The 19,019-nt window shown below is 42.7% G+C and overlaps 1 protein-coding gene across 9 annotated transcripts in view; it reads left to right on the top strand.

The window, feature by feature from the left end:
* The window catches only part of EFCAB6 (EF-hand calcium binding domain 6), a 244,332-nt gene that overhangs the window by 79,426 nt on the left and 145,887 nt on the right, over nt 1–19,019 (top strand). For all 9 annotated transcript variants that reach the window (XM_078449363.2, XM_078449359.2, XM_078449361.2 and 6 more), the window contains 2 exons: nt 2,782–2,906; nt 9,459–9,607. In XM_078449363.2, the coding sequence (XP_078305489.2) occupies nt 2,782–2,906; nt 9,459–9,607 (274 nt within the window). The remainder of the gene's footprint in view (nt 1–2,781; nt 2,907–9,458; nt 9,608–19,019) is intronic.

Genomic DNA, 19,019 nt, shown 5'->3' with positions numbered 1-19,019 from the left:
TCCTCACCTTTGTACTGTTTTCAGGGTTTTTCTGAATCTTACTTTGGAGCTTCCACTCAGAAATGCTTTTCTTGGCACTCCAGCCGTGAAGCACATGGACGGATAAGTAAATTCTAGACTGTGTCTGATTTTTCTAGAGTGAAATCTTTACTAGTGTTTTAATAATGTTTGTTTTCTGGTGGTTTGGGGGAAATAGTCTCAAGAGAGCAGTAATTTTAAAATAATGTGTCCCCTAGTGCATTTTTCCTAAAATTTCACTCTCTTAAGTAAGCACATCATTCCACATACTTCTTTATATCTGTTCCTGTTTCTCATATGAACTCCTGCTTTTTTTCTCTTATCTATGAACTATAAATGATAAGAATCAAATCTGCTTCTGTAGGTTCCTTTTTGGGGAAAATGGGTCCTATAAGGACTTATTACCAAGAGCTGCTGGTGGGTTTGATGCTGTTGCTACCTCTTATCAGGGACGCAGTATGTCATATATTTGCAGGCATCGTGACCTTTGACTTTTCTAAATGTATAGAACTATGTTTCCTGTTGATTTTGCATATTTCCGGTTTTGCTATGTTGGTGTTCTTAACGAGCCATCATCATCTTGCTTATCAAGGGCACTATCTATCTGGCACCTGAAGAAGTGACATTTGGGGGTGGGTTTCCTTCTGCTGCATCTATGACATGCATAAATGCCCCCCTTAAGCTTTGGATTTCCTCTTTACCCCATTTCAAATCAGCAAGAACCCTTCAGAGGAAATCTGGGGACATTAACAGGTGGTGGGAATTGTTATGCCCGGCTGAAGAGTGAGGCCTGGCATAACTGTGACGAGAGAGGTGCCCTTGAACGTGGCTTGGTTGAGCTTCGTAGCCAGCTTATGGTGGCAGTATAGCTGCACGGGTCCCTGGACTGTGAACTCCCCGAGGGCAGGCCTCACACCCCAACCCGCCCCCCCCCCCACCACCACCCCCATCCTCCAGAACCTGGCATCCTGTTTACAGAGCATGGATGGGTTTCCCTTGATGTGCCCTGTGTCCCTGGGAACTGTCCCAGAGTGGAGCCCGCACCAGGGCGCAGTGTCCGAAAGCCCGACTGGAGACCTCTGTGTGCCCAGCCGAGTCAGACCCTGGTTCTGTGGGTCGGCTTCCCCGTCTCTCGACGAGGCTCTCACAGTGTGTGCGTTCTGAGATCCCGGTTTCAAGTGCTTGGCTCACTGATGCCACAGAATTCCAGACCGCGTTCTGGAAGAATGGCTTTGTATTTCATTACATAGCCAGATGGGGGAGGCTGCTTTTCTTTTTCTTTTTCCCTTGTCTTCTTTTCTTTTTTTTTTTTTTTTTTTTTGAGGTAGGCAGTGGGATTCCAGAAGACTGGCAGTTTGTTAACTACAGCTGAGTCGTCGTAAGTGTGCTTAATTTGAGTGAAGCGTATTTGCAGACAGTTTAGGAAATAAATCTGGGAAACCATTTGTGATTCTTTGTAGTCGACTTTGAGAAAGAAAATGGCTATATTGTAGATTTATCTTATTCTTTTATTATAAAAGTAATACACGTTTCCTGCAAAAAAGGCAGAAAACACGAGAATACGAATAACCGTCCCCGTAATCCTACCCCCTGAATCCTCCCACTGTATTCTTTTTGGTGTACTATCCCCTTAGATTTCCTTTCGGATGGATGGATGGATGGATGGGTGGATGGGTGGCTGGATGGCTGGGTGGGTGGATGGGTGGATGGGTGGCCGGATAGACAGGCAAATACACAACATAAGTATTAAAATGAAAATTAAATTATGCTAATAATATTTCTTTCAATCATGATACAATATATATGAAGGAACATTTTCCATGTTCATTAACTTAGGCAGGCACCTTTGTTTTTAATGTCTGTGTGGTATTGTATAGGCTTGGTGAACCATGATTCATAAAACCAATCCTCGATTAGTGGGCATTTAAATTGTTTCGGTTTTGTAAGTCTTTAAACAGTGCAGAAAATATCCTTACCCACATACATTTGTTGGACGGTCCTATAATTCCATTCGTGTAAAATTCTAAAAGGAGATTTAAAAGTATTCAGTTACCAAGTTTTCTATACACAGGCCAGGACTGATTTCTTTCTCTATCATTCTCTTTTATCCATGCCTATTTGACAAGTGGAAACATATCGTTAACTTGTTTTAATTAGAGTTTGGGTTACCAATGAGTTCAGTACTTTTTTGTGCATTTGTTGGAATTTTTCATTCTTTTTATGTGAATTACGTGTTTACAACCTTCGTCTGTGTTCTACTGAGTATTTATTTTAGTGATTTGTAAGAGCTACTCACGCATCATGGTAATTAGCCTATAGGTTTTCTCACTCACGTTTCTTTCATTGTGATTTGGGAGTGTGTGTTTTTAACCAAACCAAGAAAAATATTGATGTCGTCAGGCAGATCCATTATTTAAGCGATTGGGGCTGTAATGTGTGTCTTGGAAAGGACTTCCCGCCCAGAGACCGTGTTCTATGTAATATTCATCTTAACTTTCTTCTGCTTTTACGGTTTGATTCTTCGACTTGATGTACTGTTTACCTAAGGTTTATCCCAGCACAAGCGAGCAGGTAGATTAATTTAACTTCTTTTCTAAAATGTTCCGCCAGTCATTTCAACACCATTTAGTACATAGTTCGTCGTGCTTGTGGTTCATTCAAGTCTTAAATTTTTGCCAGGCAGGTGAAGATGAACAGGAAACACTGAATATTCAAACGGATCTTTGACACCGTCAATAAACGAAAATTCTTTTGTCTGAACAGAGGTCTCCCGGGAGAGTCAATCTGTCAAAAATTCCAAAAGGGAGTGCCCTCACAGCTCCGTTTCATCCGAAGAGGTCTGGAAAAACTGCTCCCTGGAAGAAGTTGAGACGGCCTTCTGCCAGGAGGTAAGAGTGTCTCCCTAACACCCAGGTTCTCTAAAGTGCGAGCACAGGAGATTGGCAGCCATGGAAAACCGTCAGGTCCGGACGCTATTTCTAGGCATCGTGTGGAGCCTGCCTCCACCTCCTGGGGCCCTGAGACCTCCTCCAACCTGTCGTGACAGGCTGTCGGTAACGGTACTGGTGCTGAGAGGCTGGTTCCGACATATCTCCTTTGTGCTGCTCACGCACTCAATCTGGTGAAGAAGATTCCAGACTCCTGTGAGGACGTGAGGCATCTTTATTGAGCAAAATAAAGGAACGCTTGAGTAAATGAAGAGGTCTGTTTTGGTTCTTGGATTGGAAGATTCAAAATTAATGTCTGCTCTCCCTATATCTGGATGGGTGTACATATATATATATTTTTTTGAAAAGGAGTAGTAGAGGGCCGCATAACAATATATCACACAAAAATATAAAGGTATGCTAAGCCTGTATGGCACTGGTACAACCATCTGACGTTCAAATTGACTTAAGATAATAGCTGGGTCATGGATCAGTATGTGTCTGTGAATTCAGCATATGATAGTGGCTCATCGGGTAATTATTGGAAAAATTCACTAGCCAGCCGTGCGGGGGCGGGGGGGGGGGGGGAAAGCTTGTAACCTGCCATTCTTCACACCAAAACTCTGTATGAATCAACTACTTAAATTTAAAAGTACTGTGGGTGAAAATTTTTTAATCTTGAAATCGAGACTACCTTTCAAGCATGATGCAAAGCCCAGAAACCATAAAGAAAAAGATGCTACATCTGATTACATTAAAATGAAAAGCTTTTGTACAGCAAACCTTTGTGTAAGCAAACGATGAACTTGACAAAGTACGTGCCATGCAAACCCAGACTAAGGTGCGTCGAGCTTTTAAAAACGAATGTAAGGTGTTCAGTAGAAGAATGTCAATGAGGAAAAAATTAACAGAAGCCAGTGTTGATCAAGGTGTTGGAGAAGCGAGTCTGTAACATTGTGTTGGTAAATTAGTAAAGCTTTGTTTTCTCTTCTTGTGGTTAATAAATTTATTGTTTTCATAAAAACAGAACCATTACAAAATACATTAGTGTTACAAAAAAAGTAAGCGATTCTGAAAAGTACAAAGAAGAAAGTATAAATTATTCAAAATCCACCCCCCAGAAATAATCAAAGGCAACATTTGGTGAACATAATTCTCGGCCCGTCTTTATTCATATATATAGAAGGATGACTGCCTCGGTGGGTGGGTGGGTGGATACATAGATAGAAATAATTTTATAAGAAGAGAATCATGCTCCTTTTACAAATCAGATGTATTTAACGTAAATGTCTTTGAATTTACCAGAAGCAAAGGAGACATCACCACCCTCTCCACCCTCGTAATTAACCCTTTTGTGGGGCCCGCTGGGTGCGAGGCAGGGTCCTCCTCAGTCTTCACAGTAGCTCCGTGAGCCAGGCCCTGTTATCATCCCGGCTTCAACTTGAGGAAACTGAGGCACGGAGAGCTTTAATGACGGGTCTAGAGTTCCCCTGCCAGTGAGGCCTGGGCCAAGTTTAAATCCAAGTCCTTGCTGACAGTGCTGTCTTCAAGCGAAGCTGAAGATATTTCTGTACTTTGGATAAATATTTCTTTACCACAAGATAATATCAGGTCCCAAAAGGGACTTTGAGACAAGAAGAGAATTAAGAAAGCCATTAAGAGTTGCAGAAAATAACGGTGTTTTTGAAGGATCTTTCGATCGCAGGCAGTACGGGCGGGCTCTCGCTTCCCGGTGTTCCTTCCCGCCTCACAAGTTTCGTTGTTTCTATTTTGTTCTTAGCCAGGGTTTACCATGATATTTACATTCTATTCCGGCCCTATAATTTCCCTGGTTGTTTGGCCTTCGTTGTGTGTTTACGTGGGTTTAAGACACATGACTATTCTCCAGCGTTTACCGTAGTTAATCCCTTTCTGAGTTCATTATTTTGATTTATTTTTTGGCTGGCTGGATTTCATAGCCAAGTAATTTCCTTAAGAAAGGCTCATGGGGGCTTTATTCCCTTTGTTTTTTTCATATTTGAGACTGTCTGCCTCTTACTTTTCTACCAGAAACACTTGGCTGGGTGTAATTCTTCCATCTTGCTTTCTTTTCCTCAAGATGTTGTAAGCATTGTTCCGTTGTCTTCTGTTCTTGTTTTATTAAGTTTAGTTATTTATTTTAACAGAGACAGAGTGTGTGTGTGGGCGGGGGAGGGGAGAGGAAAGAGAGAGAGAGGGAGAGAGAGAATCCCAAGTAGGCTCCACCAGCACGGAGTCCAGTGAGGGGCTCAAACTCATGACTGTGAGATCATGACCTGAGCTGAAGTCAAGAGTTGGTTGCTCAACTGACTGAGCCACCCAGGCGCCCCTGGCATTGGGTGTCCTGAAGAAGCCTGAGCTCACTGATTTTTTTTTTTTTCCCCTTATAGGTAATTCCTTTTTTCTACCTGGATGCCTAAAGTATATATTCTCTTTAATCCTTGAAATTAAAAAGCAAAACTAAGCCATACTGGCACGGAGCATTTTATGTCAAAGTTTCCTGGAACACAGTGTGTTCTTTTGAGGTACAGATTCAGTCCGTCATTTCCAGAAAACTTCTCCTGTGTCACTAAAATCCTCTCCTGCTCTCTGTCCCTCTGCCTTCGCAGCATCTTTCCTCCCTTCAGTGTTATTCCCAGTTACCCTCACACTGGGTCATCGTTGTCCTCGACAGCTGCCGCCTTCTCCCAGCTTGCCTTCAGCCTTTTTCCCCTGCCTTCGTTCGGAGTCTTTCAAGCCTTTCCTTTATTATTAATTTTAATTCAGACTTGCGTCTTATGCTGTTATTTCTAATTTCTTTATTAGGTCCTGTAATGATACTATTTTTGTTCTCAATTTTCCTAGCTTTGCAATATCCCTTCTTTTTCATTGTTTTATCATCTTGACTTCAAGCTTCTCTTATGATGAATTCATAGTCTTAGTTTCTTTTTATGGCACGAAACCTTGGTAGGTGATCACGTGTTTATATTTTTTTGTATTATGTTTCCTTACAGACTGGGTTCTTTGTCTTTTGCCTGATCTGTCTTCCTTCCTTCCTTCCTTCCTTCCTTCCTTCCTTCCTTCCTTCCCTCCTTCTCTCCTTCCTTTCTTTCCAAATTTCTATAGTTGCAAACCCACTTATTTTCATCCTGCTTGTGCTTAGGTTTTAAGTTTATTTATTTTGAGAGAGAGAGAGAGAGAGCGAGCAGGAAAGAGGCAAAGAGCGGGAGATAGAGAATCCCAAGCAGGCTCCACGCTGTCAGCGCAGAGCCTGATGTGGGACTTGAACCCACAAACTGCAAGATCATGACCTGAGCCAAAATCAACTGAACGAAATCAAGAGTCAGACGCTCAACTAACTTAGCCACCCAGGCGCACCTCCCCCATTCTTGATAGAGCTGTATTATTATTCTCACTTCTGTACAGTTTTCCATCATCTGCAACTACACAAATGATGCATTCTCTTACAGAGGGATGTTTAGATTGCTTCCCGGTTTGTGCCGATCCCAATGATGCCGCTGTGAGTGGTTACATACGTATGTTTTGGGGCGTGTACACAGACATCTGTCTAGGAATAGCTTACACCTAGGAGTGGAATTACCTGCTCGGTTGTAAGGGACGTGCACCTCAGCTTTAACTGGCAGTATCGAACTGTTATTGTTTTATCTATGTGCTCTGACTGTTCAATTTCCCTCCACAGTGGAATGAGTTTTTGTATCACTTTCTGGAGTTATACGTGTGTATCATCAGTCCACTCTATATTCCTTTTTTTTTTTTTATTTTTTGAGAGAGAGGGGGGAGGCACAAGTGAAGGGCAGAGAGAGAGAGAGAGAGAGGGAGCGAGAGAAGTGGAGCTCACCCAAAGTGGGACTCACGCTCACCGGTTGCGGGGCTCGTACTCAGGAACTGTGAGCTCACGACCTGAGCCGAAGTCAGAGTCAGATGCTTAACTGACTGAGCCACCAAGGCTCCCTGCAGTTGCAAATTGCGTTTCAAAATACCAACATACAGTCCCACCGGAAGCATATGAGAAAGAATTCCTGTCGCTCTGCCTACTCACCAACGCTTAATGTTGTTAGACTTTAACCTTTTTACATTCTGATGTGGCTAGAATGACGTCCGAGCTATCATTTTAATCTTTATGTGCCTTCCTACTGATGTGTCAAAGCTTTTGACATTTTGCAACCCTTCTTTAGAACATTTTTGGTAAAGGGGCGCCTGGGTGGCTGAGTCAGTTAAGCGTGCGACTTCGGCTCAGGTCGTGATCTCGCAGTTTGTGAGTTTGAGCCCCGTGTGCGCACTGTGCTGACGGCTCAGAGCCTGGAGCCTGCTTCCGATTCTGTGTCTCCCCCTCTCTCTGCCCTCCCCCACTCGCACTCTGTCTCTTTCTCTCTCTCTCTCAAAAATAAACATCAAAAAAATTAACAGTTTTGGTGAAAATATATTCATTTAAAACAAATGTTTATTGAATGCCTCCAGCATGCCAAATTGTGCTTTATTCTAGGTAATTATGAGTGAACAAAACAGACACACCCAGCTCTCATGGAGATTGTACAAACTTACATCAGGGGGAGAGGTGTTACACAAACACATTCACAAACACGATAAATAAAGAAAAGGACAGGGTGTTACAACAGAGAATAACAAGGGGGACCTCATCTGGATTGGGGATCAGGGAAGCATTTGTAGAAATTAAATGTACAAACAAAATGGGTGTCCCTTTTACTGGTCTATCAATAATGTGATGGTGTGCCATGCATCATTTAAAAGCATGATGTAGAGGGGCACCTGGGTGGCTCAGTTAAGCGTCCGACTTCGGCTCAGGTCATGATCTCATGGTTCCTGAGTTCGAGCCCTGCATCGGGCTCTGTGCTGGCAGCTCGGAGCCTGGAGCCTGCTTCGGATTCTGTGTCTCCCTCTCTCTCTGCCCCTCCTCTGCTCTCTCTTTCTCTCAAAATAAATAAATAAATAAACTTTAAAATAAATACACATTAAAAATTTCATAAAAAATAAAAGCATGATGTAGATATGTATTAGTGCTTACAGAAAAACATTTCATGATATGTTGTTAAATGAAAAAAAAAAAATCTGTCAAATCTGGATGTATAGCCATGATCCCAATTTTATAAAGTAGTATGTTTATATGATCGTTACGAGAGTTTCTGGAACACTATGTGAAAAAAATTGGATGGAGAGACCTCCAAGTATCTTTATGTCCTTCTTTTTACTTTGCTGAATTGCTTGTTTTTTTTTTTTTTTCCTTTTATAAAGAGTAACCATTGAAAATTCCTTGGTATCCTGTCACCAACACACTATTTCTGTTTCCTACCCCGCTTTTTTCCTAAAAGCTCTTGATGGTGTCAGAAACACTCTCCTGAAAAAAATCTCATTGGAGACCAATGTCATCAAGATGTTAAAAGTGGATTTCATTAATCCAGTAAATACACTGAGACTATACCCCACATCTGGCTCTGGCTTCTCTCTGTCAACCCACCTCCCCAAGAGAGAGAGGGGCAGATGCAGGCACATTTTGGGTTGGTTCTGTGCAACTTTCGAAGAGGTCTAGGCCCTGAGATTCTCTAAATATTTTTAAAGATTTTCCCGTTAGATTTCTGACGTTCCTGTGCAAGCTATGGGAATGTCAATAAATCTGCTTCTTATTCCTATAGTGGGTACAGATTCTTGTACGTGTATTTCCATGTTCCAGCAGGTTTTATGTTTGTTTGTTTGTTTTTCTAAGAAAGTCACCTTATACCCCAAGTTGATGGTTATTTTGTTTCTCATTGAAGTCAGGAAAGACCGAATTCAGACAAAGTGAAGAGGGTTGGAAATATTGGAGAATATTGTTATTACTCAATAATAAACAGCAGGAAAAACCTTTGGAAATAAAACCCATCTTCATAGTATTTTTATGAGTCCTATAAAAATCAGCGGTTAACCGGCTCTACTGAATTTTACAAGTTCCGTAAAGCAAAACTCATTGACCCTGATTCTTTGTGATTCCCCATTTAAAAAAAGAAGAAGAAGAATTAAAGACATGCACAACGTGTACTCTGTTTATGCAGCCTTTATATTAATGAGTTTCTTTACTCTGAAAGCTACTTCTGTTCTTAATACAATGTTGCCGCCTTTTTTGTTTGATTGACCTGATTTAATCAAGAGACACGTAGCGTGGGCTCACGGTAGGAATGGCTTGCAAGTATATTAAGAAAGATGTATCAAACTGGCACATCCAGCGAATATTTTTAGCTCTGAAATTTGAGGTGGAGCTATTATATGTGCTGTTTTTCCCGGAGAAACTTGTCTACCCTGTCAGTTGAGTAGCGGTGACTGGGGATAGTGTTCTGTAGCGAGCTCATCAATTAAACATTTGAAGTTCAGTACATGCCACCATAACCTTTTTGATCAGTTTTTGGAGGGGAAAAATGTGACGAGGTTTTGGTAAAAATAAGCTGGTTGAATAGCGCTTGAATTGGGTTTCTGTGAATGCAATGCTCGAATTTTTATTCCCTGCAGCTTTCCAAGTCCTATGGAAAGGTTGAAAAAGCCCTGAGTGCAGGGGACCCCTCCAAAAGTGGCTGTGTGTCTTTGAATTACCTAAAGATTGTCTTCGACACCTTTGTGTACCGATTACCAAGGAGGATTTTTATCCAGTTAATGAAGAGGTAAGAGTCCCATTGTTTCCTTGACACTTTTTTTCCCCCCCCCAAACGTCAGCCAGGAGAATACGGCACAGCCTCATTTATTTTTTATTAATGTCTTCTACTTTTTTTTTAGTGAAAATTTCAAACACATGCAAAAGTAAAGAGAATAATATAATGAATCCACTAAGGTACTCAGCTTCAACATTCAACTCATGGTCAATCATTTATCTTCTTGCCCATTTTTCCTTAACCCTGGATATTTTTGAAACAAATACCAGACATCATATTTCATTGAAAAGATCTCACTATGTCTTTCTAAAAGATAAGAAGTTTTTTTTTTTTAAATTTTAATGTTTTATTTTTGAGAGAGAGAGAGAGTACAAGCAGGGGAAGGGACAGAGAGAGAGAGAGAAAGACAGAATCCAAAACAGGCGAGAGAGAGAGAGACAAAATCCAAAGCAGGTGAGAGAGAGAGAGAGGGAGAGAGACAGAATCCAAAGCAGGCTCCAGGCTCTGAGCTGTTAGCACAGAGCCCGACGTGGGGCTCAAACTTGTGAACCGTGAGATCATGACCTGAGCCGAAGCCAGATGCTTAACTGACTGAGCCACCCAGGCTCCCCAAGAAGTCTTTTTAAGAACATGGTGGAAATACTGGTTTCACACCTAATAGAATTATCAATAATAGTAATACATATCCAGCCAGGGTTCAAATCTAACAGATTGTCGCAGATTTTCTTTTACAGTTTGAGTCAGGATCCAAATGAGGTCTATACATTACAATAGATTGATTTACAGTTTGAGTCAGGATCCAAATGAGGTCTATACTTTACAGTAGATTGATTTGCCACAATTCTTTTTTTTTTTGGTCTGTAGGGTCTCTCTCCATTTGTTAATTTGTTCCCTTATGACGCGTTTATAGAAGTCTGGATTGTTTATTACGTGGCGTTTCTTGCAACTGACATCTGACAACCGACATCTACAGTGACATTAACATGTTCTCCTGTCTCCCGCTCCCACCCTCTCCTGCCCCTAAATGGATAGATACACAGATATCTGTTCAGTTGTTCTGGCAACAATACTTCATAGGCAGTGGCAGCGAATGTGGACTGGTTGTCTCTCTCTTCGTGGGGTTAGCAGCCATGGTTGAAAGCACTTCTCTCCATGAATTCACTGGGGATTATAAGGTGGTGATATTTTCACATCTATCCTTTCTTCTTTTATTGGTTGGAGCGCTTCTGTAATGAAAGCTTTCCCTCTTCACCTACTTGGCGACAGTGAGACACAGCTGGTCTAAGAAAGGCACAATGTCCTTGGTCCTTCCCTTTCACTTACCACCTTCCAAAATAGTGAATTGGTTCCTTAGCATACTCCGTAAGCGAGCAGTGAGTGGTTTTTCCTAAGTTACCACAGACTCATGAATGGAAACATTTTTGATGTGTTGCAGTTCATCATTGTTCTCACTGATACTCAGTCGTTCCATCTTGGCCAGCGGGACCTCCTCAGTTGGCTCCCGAGACCTGTTGGTGCGACCCTGATCGTCCCCAATAGGTCTCTTCCTTTCCGACATGGCAAAATGCTCCTGGCTCTTCGGGGACAGCTCTTGCCCTCAACCTGGCATCAGCCATTTCTCTAAGGATCGGGATAATTGGCGGACACCTCGGGTTCTCTGGAAAGGAGAGGCAAGAGAGGAGGAGAAGGGAGAAATACTATTAAGTGAGGCCAGCTAGACCCATTCTCCGCAGCCTCCTCTTTCCTTCTCAGAGGTGAGCCCTGTGTATTGCCACTCTGGCTTCTAGAGTAAAAAGCAAGGTTTGGCCCTAGGAGTGAGTATTCCCATGGCTCAGAAAACAGCTGTTTTTCTGCCTGTACATGGTGACAATTTTTAGGAATTGCTCTGCTGAATAACTAAAAGCCATATAGTCATTTCTTTGTATTTCGTTTTCAAAATTACACAAGTCATAATTTAATAGCAGTAATGAAACCGAGGAGCAGAAAGTCACAATACACCTTCTGTAACAAATTTACCTTGTTCATGTTTCCACATTCCCTTCACCTGTATCCACATACGTATATCATTTTTACGTGTTTGCAATGAAAGTACCTCTACAGTTTTACATTGTGCTTTTTCAGTGGGAATGCCAGTCGTAGACACTCATCCCGTTGGGTTCATAGTCTCCCAACTTATCATTTGAATGGATGCCTATTGAGTCCCTTTCTCTGCCAGATATCGTGGGAGGTGCTAGGAATATGGAAATAAATACCAAGTAGTCGCACAGCCACGGGGTTCAGCAGAGGAATGGCAGCTATGAAGACCACCGTGGACGCTCAGAGTACTTGTCAGGATGCTAAGGGCAGCCAGGTTTGCACTGTTGTGACAACCTGTTCTGACCAGGGACCCAGGGATTTCTGAGTCGTGCCCCCTGTCACATTCACCCCGAATTCCCAGTAGAACCGGGCACAAGGGAACAACAGCAAGCGAATACCCAAGTACGATATTTTGAATATCGTTTTAACGTTTCTTCGTTTTCGAGAGACAGCGCGAGCGGGGGAGGAGCAGAGAGAGAGGGAGACGCAGAATCCAAAGCAGGCTCCAGGCTCCGAGCTGTCAGCACAGAGCCCGACGCGGGGCTCGAACCCACGGACGGTGAGATCCTGATCTGATCCCAAGTCTGACGCTCAACTGACTGAGCTACGCAGGCGCCCCCTAGTACTGATATTTTGAATTTTAAGTTAGGTTTGTCTTCTGGTGCACCTATCTGCCAGTAAAGGTTTGTCCTGTCTTCCTGATCAACTGTTCCCTTTATAATTATGTAGGTATCTTTCTATCCCTCTGGCTTTCATGGTCTATCTTATCTGGTACTAAAATATCCATAACAGTTTTCTTTGGATTAGTATTTGTCCAGTATATCTTGTCTCACTCTTGTTGTCACTCTTTGTGTTTTAGGTGTGTTTCTTGTAAAATAGCATATCTGAATCTTAAAAATTCCAAAATGAACCCCTTGGCCTCTTTAGTGGTCAAGTGTAGTCTGTTTCCATTTATTGTGATGGGCATGGTTGGATTTTTTCCCTCTCCCACCGTATTGTTTACTGTCTCTGATTTCTTGGCCCTGTGTTTTTCTCTTTCTCTCCTCCATCGTGTTTGTCTCCGTCCAAGTTTTCCTTCTCACACTTGTTTTCCCCTCTGCTGTCTTGAGAATTAAATATTGTATTCCTACCCTTACTTTGTAACATGTGTTCTCAACTTATAAAGCCCAAAGTTCACAATATTTCTACCGTCCTGAATATAACGAGCAGCTTCAACTTACATGTTACCAACGGCTAGTGTTTTCGTGCAGCCTTGTTCTGACAACACCCAAATTAGACATTATTATTGTATTTTTTTATACCATCCATGTTTGTTTAGGCTTTCCCATGTTTGCCAGTCTGTGTGCTCATCCCTGCTTCTTAAATCTCACCCCTCCTTCAGAATTCAATTTCCTGAAGTATATCCTGTAGTAGTCCTTTAAGTGAGGTGCTGTGAGTGGTGGGTTCAGTCTTGTTTTCAAAAATGTCTATTTTCTACTTACTCTTTAATGAAGATTTTTCAGGGAATACAATCCTTGTCTGAGAGCTATTTTCTTGTAGCACTTCAGAGACATTCTTCCCGGTCCTCTGGCCTCTAGTGTTGTTGTTGAGAGTCTGCTGTCTAATTACCAGTACTTTCTAAGTGATCTGTTTTTTCCTTTTTCTGGTTGCCTTCAAGATTTTCTATTTTTGTTGCTTTACGGTTTCCCCATGATGTTGTCTTGCTAGCGATGTCTGTTTATTTAACCTTCCCAGACACATGCTGTCTCATGGTGAGGATGAGTATTTTTCATGAATTCTAGAACATTCGCGGCTGTTGTTCTTTGAGGATTGCCTCTGCCCCTTTCTCACCGGTCTTTTCTTCTGGAAGTCTCATTAAATATTTGTTGAACCTCCTCCTTCTATTTTTTCCTCGTCTCCTAGACTCTTCGGCACTTCTCGTGTCTTTATCTGTCTGGGCGCCATTCTGACTCTTCTCCTAGAATCGATTTTGGTTCACTAACTCTCTGCCATGCCACATCTCCTCCCGGTCTTGCACAGTCCAGGTCTCCTACGCCCAAATGAGCACTAGACCCCAGCCTCTCAGTGCCAGCATGAGATCCCAGGGCTTCCTGTAGCACAGCCTGCTCTGTCCGGGTCTGATGCGCTCCCTGGGCTCTCGTGGCCACAACTCACATTCCCACCGCACCAGAGTCTGTTCCCTCCACGCCTCTAGCACCTGTGCATCTCCCCTTCTTGTTCTCCACTTCCGCCGTGTGTTTTAAAATCATCTTGTTGATGTATTTATTCCAGTAGTCGTTGAAATTTTTGATGTGTCTGTTGATACATTTCTGTGACGAGACCAGGAGGCTTGGGGAGAGATCCACTGTGTTGCCAGAAATCTTACCTTAATGTGTTCATGCTGGCTGGGAAGTTAGAAAAGTGTCCAGAGAGTCAACAGAACTGAACGGGAGCTTTGAGAGGTTAAGAGGAGTTTCCCACACGGGTGGCCGGAGAAAGACATTCCATCCAGAGGAATCAAACAGCACGTCACAGGGACTGGTTTGATGGGGTCACGATCCCTTGTTAGGGCTCTTTAATTTTATATACCAACATGTTTTTAACCATTTCACTGCATTTGAGTCTTTAGTCTCTTTTTAGTTTTGCATATGTTTGTTCATTTGCTCAGCCAGCCCACAGATCGTTCTGGAGCCTGTACTGTGTAACCCGGCACTGTGCTCACTAGGGGCCCAATGGAGAGGAGGATATGACCCCTGCCCTCAAAGAATGTTACTTGCTGGCGGGTGAGACAGCATGCGGAGACATACCAGTAGTGAAAGGAAGGGCGCAGGGTGACAGGGCTGTGCTGAGAGTGATGGGGAGACCCTTGGACCCTCTGGGAGGGCTCTGGAAAGGCCTCTCTGCAAAGGTGAAGTTTCAACAAAGACCTGAGACGTCAGGAGGAGAGCCCTGGGAAGGGCTAACCCATGGACGATGTTCTGGGGCCTGGCAGGAGTTGGCAAGAGGGAGCGAGAGGTGAGGTAGAGGGAAGGCAAGGGCCTGGGAGGGGACTGGGGTCGTGATCATTGCTGAGGGGGTCGAGGACAGGCTTTGAGTCAGATTCAAGGCTACAGTGTGAATACTTTGGTGCATTTTTATAAGGATTGCCAAATTGCTCTCTGAAACGATAGTCATGATTTATATTGTCAACATCGTGTGGATTTTCTAGTTTCCTACTCTTCCCAGCATTGAATATTAACATTGTTTTAAAATATTGATAGCTTAAGAGGTATAAAATGGTGCCTCATTATCGTTTTAATTTATATTTCTTGGAGCGATATTGAGCTTGGACATTTCCACGAGCCTGTGTGCTGATTGTATCTCCCCTGACGTGAATTCTCCTCATGTCCTGATTGGTTAATGCCCCCACTGATGGTTTTTTAAGTCAGTTTTATCACCTTTTTGTTTAACAATTTTTTATAATTAATTAATTATTAAGAGAGAACCTTTTCTGTCATAAGCAGAATATTTTCTGGTGGATATTTTTCCCAGCTTGCCGCTTCCCTTTCATTTATGTGATACCTCATTGTTTAGAAGTTTACATTTTAATATAATCAAATACATTAATCTTCTTTGGGGATGTCTTCTGTTGCTTAATCTATAAATTCATCATTCTTACTCAGCCTTGAGAAAAACGCTTTCTACTCTGCTTGCTTTTTTTTTTTTTTATTCTTTGAAAACAAAATACTTTAATCCATCTTGACATAAGGTGGGTATCCAAATTAAATTTTTTTTCCCAAATAGATAATCTATTTTACCACCACCACCTGTGAAATAATTCTTTCCCCATTGTTTCTAATGTCTGCTTTGTCAGGCATTCGATTCTCTCCACAATTTGGTTTAATGTGTCCTTCTAGTGTGTTCTATCAGTCTAGCTTTCTCTTGTATGTGGACGTTTCTATACAGTGCTCTGTCTACACGGACACATCCAACTGCCCTTTTATTTTCTGTTTTACCTTTAGAAAGGACATTGGGTTCCCTGCACTGTCACAGTTATTTCTTGAATTTCATCATTATGTCACCTCCTAGAAAGAGAGAATCTGCAGGATTCTACCATGAAAGCATTGGCCCTCACAAAACCGGCTTTAGAGGTGGGACTGGGGACCTGCAGTGAGTGACATTGTTTACTTACCACGACGAGTCCATGATTGTGTTGGGCCAATTCTGTATGGCTTTCGTATCTAAAAAACGAGTGAAAAGTTTACCAAAAAAATCGGTACACAAGTGTTCACAGCAGCTCTATTCCTCATTGCCCCAAACTGGAACCAGCCCACATGTCCCTGAGCAGGTGATGGGGTAGGCAGTCCGGTTCATCTATACGCTGGCGTATTTCTCAGCAATAGGAGGGAGTGGATGAATCTCAGAGGCATTCGAAGGGAACTGGTCTCGAAGGTTGCTACTCTAGGATCCTGTCTAGGTGACATTGTGGAAAAGGCGGGACGAGAGGATCGGAGAAGGGGTCAGTGGTTTCCAGGACTCAAGGCGGGGGAGGCCTGACTCCAGAAGGGCAGCACGAGGGAGGTTTTGGGGTGGTGGGGCCTTTCTGCATCCTGGGTGCGGCGGTGGTTGTGTGAATCCGTACATGTTAAAACTCCTAAAAGTATATACACCAAAGGAAAAAGTCCATTTCAGTGCATTTTAATTGGCTGAATAAAATTTTAAAATATGTCCTTTTAAACAAAAAAGGCAAACAACACAGTAAAGAATAAGGCAGGAAGTAAAATAAGATCTAAACCCTCATACTAAAATAGTTCGAAAAATTATTCTTACTATCCAATTCAAGAATGGATAGTATAGGGGGAAAAAGTCATCTTTTTGAGTTTGTTGTTTTTTTAAAAAAATACTCAAGATCTAGGGCCTAAATTAAAACCTCTAACATCTTGGTAATAAGACATAAAATCTTGATCCAAATAATATTTTAGAGATTTTTAAAAAGCTGTTTTCCTTATACGTATATATACATATATATACATATATATGTATGTGTGTATATATACGTATATACATATATATGTATATATATGTGTGTATATATACGTATATACATATATATGTATATATATGTGTGTGTGTGTGTGTGTGTATATATATATTTTTTTTTTTTTAACATAATGGTAGGCTTTAATTGAACAGCTCACTTGACCTTTATTGCTAACATGCTGTGTTTTCACTGTCACCTAGGCTTTTATATAAGACACAGCTGGTAAAAGGTGTTTAAATATGAAGAGTGAGGTTTGAGGGAGAGCCGAGAGGGTGGAATAAATGCGCTGACTTGCTATAACTTTCCTATTCACCAGATGCTTCCTCCATCCAACACGCGAGCAGGTTCTCGCTCAGAAACATCTCCTGGTGAGAATTTTCCCACTCACTCTGGTAACATTACTGGCCTGACGGAAGCCATAGAAGCAGACACAATAAGCCATTTAGCCCAAATCACATTAAATGTAGAAGCAACACCCAGTATCGCTTCTCGGCCTTTTGGCTAAGGTCAAGTGAAACAATACCCAGTGGTATATTTTCAGTTATCGCCCCAGCCTCTTTAACCCACACGTCTAGGATCTCTTCCGCCTGTGGGCCATTCTGGAAAAGGCAAAACAATAGGAACAGAAGAGAGATCAGTGGTTGCCAGGACTGGAGGAGAGGAGGGTGTGACTCCAGGGGGCAACACAAGGGAGGTTTTAGGGCAAGGGAGCTGAGAAGGGTGGGTGGGGATGGTCAGAGGAAGAATATCCAGTGCCAACTACCGTTCTGAGCCTCAGCAGACTTTCAGGGATAAAAAAGCAAAACAAAACAAAACACACCTTGTCCTCTGTAGGGATGAAAACCTTGTATCTCCAAAGCAGGAGCTACTCAAAGTCCCGCTTCCTACCTGAAATCTAAAATGTTAGCTACTGTTAGCGTTAGTTAGTCCCTCACGTAAGGAAGTGAGGGAAATGGGAAGACACGAACAACATATAAAAGAGTCTCTAAACTCACATTACTGTAACTGGTCATGAGATCTGAGTTGATAATTATAGTGTCCTCCTTCCATCATCCATTCTCTGTCCCCCCTACTTTCTCTGCCAACATCTTTGCTGGACAGCGCTGCTCACCTGCTGGGGTCCCCAACCTTCATTTCACAGGATCTCAGTCCTTGGTGGCCATCTCTTTATTGGGCTGCCTCAGCTGGCTTACTGCACGGAATGTGGTCTATAGAAAAAGCACCCTAACCCCTAGGGATTTCCTCTCAGCTGACTCTGTAGTTGAATCACCAGCAAGGTACCAACCGTTGTATCAAGTCTGTTCTGGCGATGGGTTATGTGACAAGACAAGTGTATTCTGTGGAGCTGAGGTTACTGCCATCCCGTCACCACCATCAAATGAGTCCCTTAGTTACTCTGATGCATGGGACGTCACGGCGATGGATAAAACATTCTGGAGGTCTGTGGATGACGGTAATGGAAAAAGCATTTCAGGCAGGGAAGGCAAATTTGTACCTAGGAGATGTATGGAGACAAATCGCTGCTCCCTCCACGATGAAGGGGCCCAATGTAATCTTTGCCAGGTGACTGGAAAGCCCACCTGGAGAAAGGGACCATAGGAGGGTTCAGCGCTGGCCTCTGCTGTTGTTGGCAGGCTGAGTACTTAGCTGGGCAGTAGCCAACTCAGCTTTATGATGAGAAGTCCATATTTTCAGACCAAGGCACAGCCCCTATTCCTGTCTCCACGAGCACATTTGTATGGAAGTCCATGAACAAGCACCTGTTGCCTGGGCAAAGCGACTGACTGTCACCTGCAGGAACAGGTCAACTTTCCTCCTAAGAATCCATGTGGGTGCCGCCCAGTGGGGCACTTACGTGGGCCATAAATACCTTTACAAGCTGTGCTGCTCTTCTTTGATGAGTCAACAATTTATACTACAGCCTGGGCCTTCTGCGATCGCTTTTTCTTACTCGACGCCCCACTCAGAACTGCTGGCTTGCCCAAGAACAGCAGAACAGATCAGAATAGCAGGACAAAATTGTCTCCGAAATCCAGAGACACCCTTCAAGCATATGAGTCTTTTTTGTGTGATGGGTGGTAAGAGACTTATCAACTGGTCTCTCACTTTATTTATTTATTTATTTTTTAATTTTTTTAATATGAAATGTATTGTCAAATTGGTTTCCAGACAACACCCAGTGCTCATCCCAACAGGTGCCCTCCTCAATACCCATCACCCACCCCCCCCCCCCCCCATCAACCCTCAGTTTGTTCTCAGTTTTTAAGAGTCTCTTATGCTTTGGCTCTCTCCCACTCTAACCTCTTTTTTTTTTCTTCCCCTACCCCGTGGTCTTCTAAGTTTCTCAGG

This window comes from Panthera onca, chromosome B4 (assembly GCF_046562875.1).
Source record: "Panthera onca isolate mPanOnc1 chromosome B4, mPanOnc1 haplotype 2, whole genome shotgun sequence".
Lineage (NCBI taxonomy): Eukaryota > Metazoa > Chordata > Mammalia > Carnivora > Felidae > Panthera > Panthera onca.
Note: the sequence above shows the minus strand (reverse complement) of the source record. Positions and strands in the feature narration are given on the sequence as shown.